Raw genomic sequence first — 10,294 nt, 5'->3', positions numbered from 1 at the left:
CTCGCCCTCTTCGCGGAAATGTAACCCCCACCACACGACCGTCCGTCCGTCCCTCAGGTTAACGCTAATGTCGTTGTTTGCACTGTACTCACCTGTTACCTGCCGGCCACCGCCATTTTGAATCGCGTGTTAATGCATCCCTCATTGAATATTCAACCCATGTACAGATATTTATGTCATAGCTAACTTTAGGCCTACTGTATTATTCTAAGGTGAAATGTCGCAACTTCTCTAAGCCCTTGAAAGTCCTTATTTATGAGGAAAGAATCGTAAGATCCAATTTAAATATGGTAGTTCCTCTACATTCTACATTCTGGCATCAAAACTGTACTGAATCAAGTAAAAAAATAAAAAATACTACTTTTGTTTTTCTAGTAAAATAATGTTTAAAGGCTTACATTTTGAGCACCTTTACTTTATGGAAGTGTCTTATTACACTCCGACATATTGGAAGAGCCAGTTAAAGCTTGTAGTTAGATAACATACATTATGTGCTGCAATGCTTTCAACGAGATATGGGTTAAATGAGAAGTAGCATTTAACAAGTGCAATGGTGAAAGTATTCACACACGCACGTACTCTGTACAGGCAGTAAGCTTACACCTGTAAGCCTATTGCAATCTTATGGTGATGGGCTTACATGACACTAATGGTGGGGGCTATTCTCTGTGCAGGAGTATTAGTGGTGCTAAAAGCAGTAACACCATTGGAGACAGCTTGTTTGTGTGGACGTGTTGCTTTAAAAGAATGCAAGAAGAAGAGTTTGACAAAGAGAAAAGAGAGGGTTGATCTAGAAGGGAGTATTTCAGCTCGCATGCAGACATAACAGCAGGTTATGCTTCGTTTTCTGGACATGTTTGGCAGGTTGAAGAGAGTCTTTGCTGGCCCGCAGGTGCCAGAGGCTTCAGGCACCCCTGCAGCTCCTGCTCCAGCTCCTGATCCTGATCCTGATCCAGCGCCAGCTCCAGCTCCTGATCCAGCTCCAGCCAAGGTAAGACTTGTTTTAAAAAGAAAAAAGTGTGCTATATATTCATTAAGTAAATACAACTGTTAATTGTAAACTGTGTAATGTTTACAGTGATTTCTAAGGCATTCATTTATTCTACAATGCTTTAACAAGCGTTCAATAGCCCTGTAACAGCCAAGACTGAAATCAAGCATGATAACATCATGTGCAGTGTTGCATCCAGCCTGTAACACAGCAAGTTTGGTTTACATTTGTTCCTCACATCAGTGGCATCTTATCTGCTCCCCCATACACTCAATTGTGCCGTACCCTTGCCAACAAAGAATCAAATAAAATTGCTTCTCGACACGGATCTCATTGAAATTGCTCATTACCCAACGGGCACTTTTAAATTCATTTCATCTCAGACCCAGCTTGTTTAAACAATTTTTGTTTAAAGTGTATCAGGCAAGAGAGTAATTTGTCAAATGCTAAATTCCCTTTTCTTTAAAAGGCTCTCTAAATTAAAGTGTCTCTCTAATGACCATGTTTTGACTAATGAGTAACTTTGTGGGAAATGTTGATTTGTCTTGTAGGAGGAGAAGCCAGCCGATAAGGAGAATGAGGCCAAGAAAGAGGACAAACCGCAGGGTAAGTGATCATTTATGTGAGAGCCACACATTTAGAAACCAAATTATTCTGCTTCCCTTTTTGTTTTGCTTTGTGTGTCAGCTGGACTTTACTGTCCTTTAAGGTTGAAACGGTATACCAGGCATACTGCAAATGTTGTCACTTTGTACTAAAGTGACCTTTAGCATTTGCAACTTAACCATTGTCTGTATTAGTTTTTAATGCATTGTATTGCCCATTCCTGTCACTTGAAAAAAATACATATATATTATTATTTATTAATTATTGAGAAGGATGATCAGATCATTCAGAGTGGCACACATTGATAAACTGCAAACATGTGTACAACATGTAATGTCTCTTGTACTTATTGTCTGTCCAAACATCATTGACCCTGCAGTCTGATGTAAGATGCATTGAATTCAGTTACTTGTTGATAGTGTGGCTCTCCTTCTAGGCACTTGTCTTGTAGCAATTGTACCATCAAGCACAATGGGTGTGTCATAGCTCTGTTATTTTACCTTATATAGATAATAATACTTTTACTTAATTTCTCTGAAAACCAACTTACCCTTTAAAAGGCTTTTACTTTAAAACATGCACCACAGACAAATCTGGTACTATGGACATTGTCAATTTCATTTATATCATACATGTTTTTATATATTCATTTGGAGCGTAATTGATAATGACGTGAGATACTTTATAGCCACGGAATTATATACTGTCATTCTGAGGTTATTATTTTTAATTTAAAATGTTTAGAATCTAAACCTATCTCTTAATAAAGTGCCATATGCTTAACATACCGTGGCAACAATAATGACGTTATTTCTATGGCAAGAAAAATGAAATGAGAAAAGTCACATGAAAAAAAACACACAAAATGAAGAAGTTCAGGAAATGCATAATGTTAAATACATTGTTCAAATGCAAGGCTAAAAAAATGAGGAAAATGCGTTTGGAGGAGATACACTTATTATGGATTCTGATTGTTCCCATTTTCTCAGAATCAACACCTGCCCCAGCAGCGGCCCCTGCACCTGCCCCTACTCCGGCTCCAGCTCCGGCTCCGGCTCCGGCTCCGGCTCCGGCTCCGGCTCCGGCTCCAGCTCCGGCCCCCACTCCGGCAGCAGCCCCTGCCCCAGGAGCAGCTCCTGCTAACCCTGATCAAGCTGGACCTGAGGGGTAAGACATGCACCCTTGCTGCTTTCTGTAGTCTCCAATAGTTTGAGCAATACATCATCACAGGTATTTTCTCTGTCTGATATGTTTGCAGACAATATAGCTGGGAGATGCATTGAGAGTATAATAAAAGTATTGGGCAATTAAAGAGAGTAGATGAAGTTTGTTGATCCGTCGAGCCTCTAAACACCACTTTAGCGTACCAAACCACGCGCCTGCCAAGACACTGACACCGAACTAGTTTCAATTAATCACCCAATGGCCTCTAATTAATCAGATTTTCTGGCAAGAACACAGGGAGATACAGAGATGAACATATGTGAGATCTTGATCCCTCTGCACAACATGCATACAAGGGGGGGTTGACCTGAAAGTGGATTAAAAGCTTTGCAGCTTTTAAGGTTTAAGGAGCTCAAGGCTGCTTCGGGCCCAGCAAAAAAAAACCTGACTGTGGCATATTGACCTGCAACACTTAAAAACTAATATTACTTATCTATATGAGTAGATGTGGCATTGGGATATTTTTTTTTTAAATCCTCGGGAGCAGAGAGGAGCTGTGGATTATTGTTATTGATTAATGCATCAGTGTTTCTTAGGGTCAAAAACACTAAACTTACAACTTAAAATGAAAGCGTTTAGTTTATTTAATAAAAGAGCACATGTTCAATGTGAAAAGTGACAGTAGATATAGATTAGTTGCAATTTGGTGCTCTATATATATATATATATATATATATATATGTATAAAAAAACCACCTTGAATTTCAGGGGGGGCGCGGGGCTCCGTTGGCGGGGCGCAGCGCCCCTCCAAGACAATGGTACGGGAAACACTGTGGTCATATAAGAGGCAGCAGTTTGCAGTGCTGTTGAATTGTTGAGTTATAAATAGAGGCATTTTTGTAATTTAATTTACGTCATTGATATATATCTGTTGGACGAAATGATATAAACTTGTTTCAAGCTATTGTGAAAAGTATTGTCTTTAATTTGATTACATTTTAAGTTATTCAATTCATATATGGTTACGCTCAGGATGTTGTGGTGCGGTAGTGATTTATTCAAATCAATGACTTGACACCATAGACTGTATATATAAAGCTTGAAAACAAATGCTTTTCAGCTGGGTGTAATACTAGATTGAGGCCACCAGGGGGCGACACATGAGCACAGATGTCCTCTTCTCTATCTGTACTGCTGAGGCTGCAGTTGCCTGTTACTTCCTAAGCTGAGCCTTTCAACTTTTAATGTAATTTCACAGAACAAACTGTTTCATTTGACATAACAAATCACTATTTGCTATGCTGAGCCATGTGTGAAAAGCAGTTGTAGACTGTAGACATGACATACTGTAAGTAAAACAGTTACTGACTTGTTCTTACTTTTTTGTTAAAAGACACATAACATTTCATTTTCTCTGCTACTACTTTTCGTTTAGTTTGACCCACTTGCAGGCAGATGCTAGAAAGCTGTGAACACAACCATTAGTTATTCGTTAAAGTTGAAATGGCAATCTTTCTAGCACATATTTGGCTATTACCCACACCCAGCTGATACAACAACATTAGCATTTGATCCAGTTTGGTTTCTGGCAGCTTGGTTTATTTAATTCTAATATTCCTCCCATTATTGGCCACTTCACTCTTAAGGGAAGTAACTAAATCTACTAAATCCTCCACTTTGTACAACAGCTAGACACCTACTGCATCTAGTTAGCGCTATGCAGGCAGTGTTTCATGTGTTTTAAGAGTTTTAATTTGGACTGCTCAAACAGGTGTCTGCTCTGGCCAAATAAGAGCATTAATGCTGAACCAACACAGTAGAGTTATGTTTCAGAAAACTGTACACTAAAGCTCAATAGATGCGATGACAACTGCAGACTCTTTGTCAAAAATATTGATTGTAGGCACTAAGTAACATCACCTCCGACTAGTCTTGCTACAGCTTGCTAATTACAAAATAAATTGCTTATTTGCCATCTTAAATTCATATTTCATTCATATCCAAGGTACTGTGGCTAATATGTCTGCTAATTGTTTTTTAATCTACAGAGAAGAGGCGCCCCCTCCTCCACCTCCACCTATTGTCATAAACAAGTATGCAGACGAGCAGCTCAGATGCATAGCCCAACGCATGCAAGCAAGACTGAACATCTACAAAGAGAAAGTGGTCGATCAGTACGCTTCATCCCCAGAGATCACTCCTCCTGTCAGTAAGTACTAACCCATTACAGCCTCACTTCAGCTGTGTAAGTTAGCATGACAGCTTCATACCAGCGACTTGCGGTATCTTCCGTGCTTTACAGTCTTTATAGTTCACAAACAATGAAAAGTTGGTTTTCCGTGTCTCCAGCCCACTTTTAAATATTGTCCTTTCAGCGCCTGTGCTGCTCAAAGACGAACACGCAAAACTCCTAGAGGAGAGGAAAAAGCAAGCAGAGGAGGACCTCGTAAAGAAGGAAGAGGCTGACATTAAGAAGAAAGAGGAGCAGGAGAAGAAGAAAAAGGAGAACGCAGAGAAGAAGAAGGAAGACGACAAACAAAAGAAATTGCAGGCTGCAAATGTGCAACTGAATAGGAACATACCGACCAAGATAAAGGAAGCTTTCTGGTACTCGGTGGACGTTGTTCTGAAGCCAATTGAGGACAAGATGGACTCTGTGCTGGGGACCACCATTGACCCTTTCACAGACCGGCACTACATCGCCTGGCTGAGCGTGGTGACCTTGGCCTTCAACTACAACACCTGGTTTATCACGGCCCGTCTGTGCTTCCCGTACCACTCGGAATTTGCCATTCCCTTCTGGTTCGCCGCAGATACGCTGGCAGACCTCATCTACCTCACAGACGCAATCCTCTTCCAGCCCCGCAGACAGTTTGTCCAAGGAGGGGACATCATAGTAAGTCTAATTCCATTCAGTAGATCCTGATGATGAGAATGATTTAAATTTAAATTGACAAATGATTCTGTTCCCTTTTTAGACAGACCGACTGGTGACAAAGACAAACTACAGAAAATCTGACAGATTCAAGGTTACTATAACTCCATTTCTTAGAAAAATTAGGAAGAACTAATCTCAGTGACCTCATATCTCTGTCTCCCCTCAACAGCTAGACATGCTGGCCCTCATGCCATTCGACTTGCTGTACCTAGAGTTTGGATTCAAATCCATTTTCAGAGCCAATCGTCTGATAAAGGTGAGTTTCCCCATGTGTTACAAAGGCCAGCCAATTGATGCTTGACCTCGATTCCTTCCTGTGGCTGACAGTTTCTTGCTTATTCTCAAGGTGGACACATTCTTTGAGTTCAGCGATCGTCTTGAGAGCTTAATGTCCAAAGCTTACATCTGGAGGTCAGTCAAAGGATCATGCCGTAATTGATGTTACCATATTTGAATCACTTCATAAAAGTCAAGGCTGTCTGTTTGACAGGGAGTTGACAGAAAAGGAACAGATAAAAAGAGACGTTTCTTTACTTTTCCATTAGAGTGATTCGGACCATTGGATATCTTCTCTTCATGCTGCACCTCAACGCCTGCTTCTACTACGTGGCTTCAGAGTATCAGGGAATCGGGAAGACTAGATGGGTTTACTCCGGTCTGGGCAACGCGTAAGTACAACAGTTAAAGTGTGAGGCATTTTAGTTTTCTATCTCTAGACATTAAACATTAAATACAGATCATGAGAAAGAAATGTAAATATCCTGAGAGTGAGGTGGAAAACTGAAATGGCCTGAATAAAAAAAACAACACATTAACGACACTTTATCCTTAATCCCAGTTCTACAAGAAACACACTTTCACCAGCATCTTTATCTATAAACGCAATTTGAACTTTAATTAGTATTCTATATGATAAAATAAGATAAGATGTACTTTATTAATCCCAATTTGGAAAATGTTTGCGTTGCAGCAGCATAAAAGAGAAGGCATTGCCCATAAGAGAAATTAAAAGGGTAGAAATAAATCATTCTAAAATGTAAACATCTCAAATTAGAAATAAAAGAGCATTAAAATATATATATATATACATGTTGAAATACCAATTTACAGTAAACAAAATTAAGCAGGATATTCTATACATATTATATTATTTATTCTTTTGCTCATTTAAATAAAGGTGTAGTAAAGTAGTTTCCCATAAACATAGGGGCTGCCACACGTGACAAAACGGGACACATTTATCAAACACCAGCCAGCTTTTAGAGTCATTGCAATGCTTGCTGCACTGAAAACAAGTTGTAGTTTTCTCCATCTGTGTGGCGTCCACACTTTGAACATGTCTTGTATGTTCTGTCCACCGCTGCTGCAGCTACCTCAGCTGCTTCTTCTATGCCGAGAAGTCCCTGCTGATGATCGCTGAGTTGCCATTACCAGACACCATGTTCGGACAGATCTTTCAGATGACAAACTACCTTTTTGGGGCTTTCTTTATGTCCACCATTCTTATCCAGGTAGTTTGATTATAATCATTTTAAAAACGTTTTTATTTATTTATATATTTTTATTTGAATTTGAGCGCATTTATTTTCTACCTTTTTGTATTTTTGGCAGCAAGGCGTCAAGGCAAAAAAAAGGATACATAACAATCCTTCCTCCTCAACACATGCGCACATACGTCTAGCACTATGTCCGTCCCAAAATATAACAGGCCAGTGAAATATCAATTCAATTCAATTCAAAACCTTTATTTATCCAGATGAAATCCCATTGAGATCATTGATCTCTCTTTCAAGGGAGACCTGCAGATGCAAATATAGTGAGTGTGACTGCCGCCCTAACGCCCCCCCCCCTCTCCACAGGTACCTGCGTTGTTACTACTACGCTGTCCGCAGTCTGATCAACATCGGGGGTCTTATCGAACCCCATACCGTGTTTGAGATTACCTTTCAGATGACTAACTTTTTCGTGGGCGTCTTTGTGTTCTCCAGTTTGATTGGACAGGTAACATGGAGCTAATTCATGAGTCAAAGTCCCAGCATGCTCAGTTCCTGTAGAAACCTCTAAATTACCGTGTCTCCTTGGTGTCGTAATGTAGTGACAGATGAATAAAACGTGTGGTGTTAGAAATGACAGACACCACCATTCATCTCACCATAGTAGTTCCACTAACACCCCATCTTCCGTCACTCTAAATGTTGTGTTCCACCGGTTCCTTGTGAAGTCTTGACTGTCAAAAATCTTTTTAAATATCCAGATTTTAGCTACAAAAACATGTGTAATCGACTGCAGTAGTTCTCCGATTTGAACGAAAGATTTCCCTGTGCTTCAGATGAGGGACGTCATCGGTGCAGCCACAGCAGGACAGACATACTTCAGATCCTCCATGGACGGCACTGTGGCCTACATGGTGACCAATCACATCCCCACTGAGGTGCAGAACCGAGTCCGCACCTGGTACACCTACACCTGGGACGCTCAGGGCATGCTGGGTCAGTAACACTACACAAAGTGTTCAGTTTACTTTTGTTAGAAAGCCTTTCATTATTAGAATCCACAGTATCTTAAAAGAGTGACTTTACTTCCTCCATTAACCTTTCCTGTTGGACCTTGGTGCTTTCAGACGAGTCGGAGCTGCTGGACAGCATGCCTCTGGTGATGAGAACCGCCATCGCTGTCGACATCAACTTGACCACCTTCCAGAAGATTGATCTTTTCAAGGTGCCTTTCACAAACACAGTGAAGCAGACATACTGCAGCTTGGACATTAGGTCATTTAAACATCTTGTTATTATCTCCCAAGGGCTGCGACCAGCAGATGTTGGTGGACATGTTGCTGAGGCTCAAATCTATCATCTATTTACCTGGTGACTTTGTCGTAAAAAAGGTAAGTTATTATTATCACGTCTAAATGTGCTCCACATTATTTAATTTTCCCTCTTGAATTTGGCCTTATAAATGTAAATCTGTATCACCCTTTATAAGTCAGACATTTCATAATCATGTATTGTTTGTTATTCTGTCCATTATTTTGTATGTTTCTGCATGTGTTTGACTTTGCCGTCTTGCAGGGGGACATCGGGAAAGAGATGTACATCATCAAAGAGGGAGCGGTGCAGGTGGTGGGGGGGCCGGACAACAGCATCGTGTTTGTCACCCTGAAGGCTGGCTGTGTGTTTGGAGAAATCAGGTTGGTCATTGTCACACAGAGATGATTCATGTGCCACAATGTAATCTAGATGATAATAGAGTCAAATCCACAGACAAAGAATACAGTCCGGGAAATGTCATCCGTAAAATGTTGTTCTTTCTCAGTCTGTTGCAGTCTTCCAAAGATGGAGGGAACAGGCGGACAGCTAATGTCAAAGCGTATGGTTTTGCTAACCTCTTCGTCCTGGAGAAGAAAGACCTGTTCGACATCCTGGTCCACTACCCAGAGTCTCAGAAAGTGTTGGCCAGGAAGGGAAAGTAAGTCAGACACTCGGGACACACCACTACTACAACATCTTACTCTTTCCCAGAGCCACTGCACACATTCCAGCAATAATGTTTTTAAATGATAAACCAATAACACGTTTGCTCAATTACAGAGCTATTGCTGAAAGAAATGTTCTCACCAAATGTTGATATTAGCTGTATATAATCCTAGTATGAAAAGTGTATACTAGGCAGCTCACGTTTCAGCAACGAAGACCTTTTTCCTTTCCCTTAAACATTTGATCTCTCTTTAGAACCATTACATTGCAGCAAACGTAGACATCGGACTCAGAAATACTCTGTTTGTTACCCGAGTAGCAGCTGCTTTGTAGCTAGCACCAGAGCACTTTGTTCAGCCAGCTTCTCCGTGTCTGTGTGTAGGAAACTGATGAAGGCGAAGGGTCCCGCAGCAGCTAAAGCAGATGACGACAAGAAGAAGGGGCTCGCACTGTTCGGACCCAAACCCCCCACACCCAAAATGCTGCGACTCTTCGGCGGAAAGAACATGATTGAAAGAATGAAGGTAACAGCACTTACACTTCTCTCTATATGTGCTCATTAAAACTTCATTACAGTAATGCTGACATATGTTTTGTATTTCCCCCCCCCCCCACCAGGCTGCTTCTGGAAACAAATAAGGATTGTTGAGAGCTTTTTATTTACAACTCCTTTTTGGGAGTGCATGTACAGTTTACTTTTGTACTGATTGTGTATTTTGTGTCATTTTAAGATATGGGTTTTCTTTCATTACAAACATTTGGTTTGATATGCTTAGACAACTCAACAGAACCTCCCTATCTGAGTAGGGCGTGTCGACGCTCATCGTCGGCCTGACGCCCACCGATGGCCAAAATCGGCTTGGTGTGTCCGGGCCTTTAGACAACAAGACATACAACAATGTTACCAAACTATTTGATGAGATGTGCAATATCTGTGTGTGAAAACTACCGCCCTTAGTGGATACTGCTTGTTGTATATGTATATATTTATCCACCTTGATTTGTTTGTCTGCTTTTCTCTGCTATATTATTTTGAGCTTGCCAATGCACAGTCGTTGTAAAAGCCTTACAGAGATTATCCAAACAATTGGTACAATAATGTTCACAACACAATATTTAATT

The 10,294-nt window shown here is 40.7% G+C and overlaps 1 protein-coding gene across 1 annotated transcript; it reads left to right on the top strand.

Annotated features, from left to right (window-relative positions):
• The first annotated feature begins 853 nt into the window (after nucleotides 1–853).
• On the top strand, nucleotides 854–9,811 carry LOC117483923 (cyclic nucleotide-gated cation channel beta-3-like). The gene is made up of 17 exons (XM_034132266.1): nucleotides 854–991; nucleotides 1,543–1,597; nucleotides 2,641–2,764; nucleotides 4,810–4,970; nucleotides 5,137–5,657; nucleotides 5,740–5,790; nucleotides 5,869–5,955; nucleotides 6,046–6,110; nucleotides 6,245–6,367; nucleotides 7,559–7,700; nucleotides 8,029–8,188; nucleotides 8,320–8,417; nucleotides 8,500–8,583; nucleotides 8,768–8,886; nucleotides 9,012–9,164; nucleotides 9,555–9,696; nucleotides 9,791–9,811. Exons 1-17 carry the CDS (start codon nucleotides 854–856, stop codon nucleotides 9,809–9,811), a joined length of 2,244 nt encoding a protein of 747 aa, XP_033988157.1.
• Nucleotides 9,812–10,294: the final 483 nt, after the last annotated feature.

This window comes from Trematomus bernacchii, unplaced genomic scaffold, assembly GCF_902827165.1.
Source record: "Trematomus bernacchii unplaced genomic scaffold, fTreBer1.1, whole genome shotgun sequence".
NCBI classification, from domain to species: Eukaryota; Metazoa; Chordata; class Actinopteri; order Perciformes; family Nototheniidae; genus Trematomus; species Trematomus bernacchii.
Note: the sequence above shows the minus strand (reverse complement) of the source record. Positions and strands in the feature narration are given on the sequence as shown.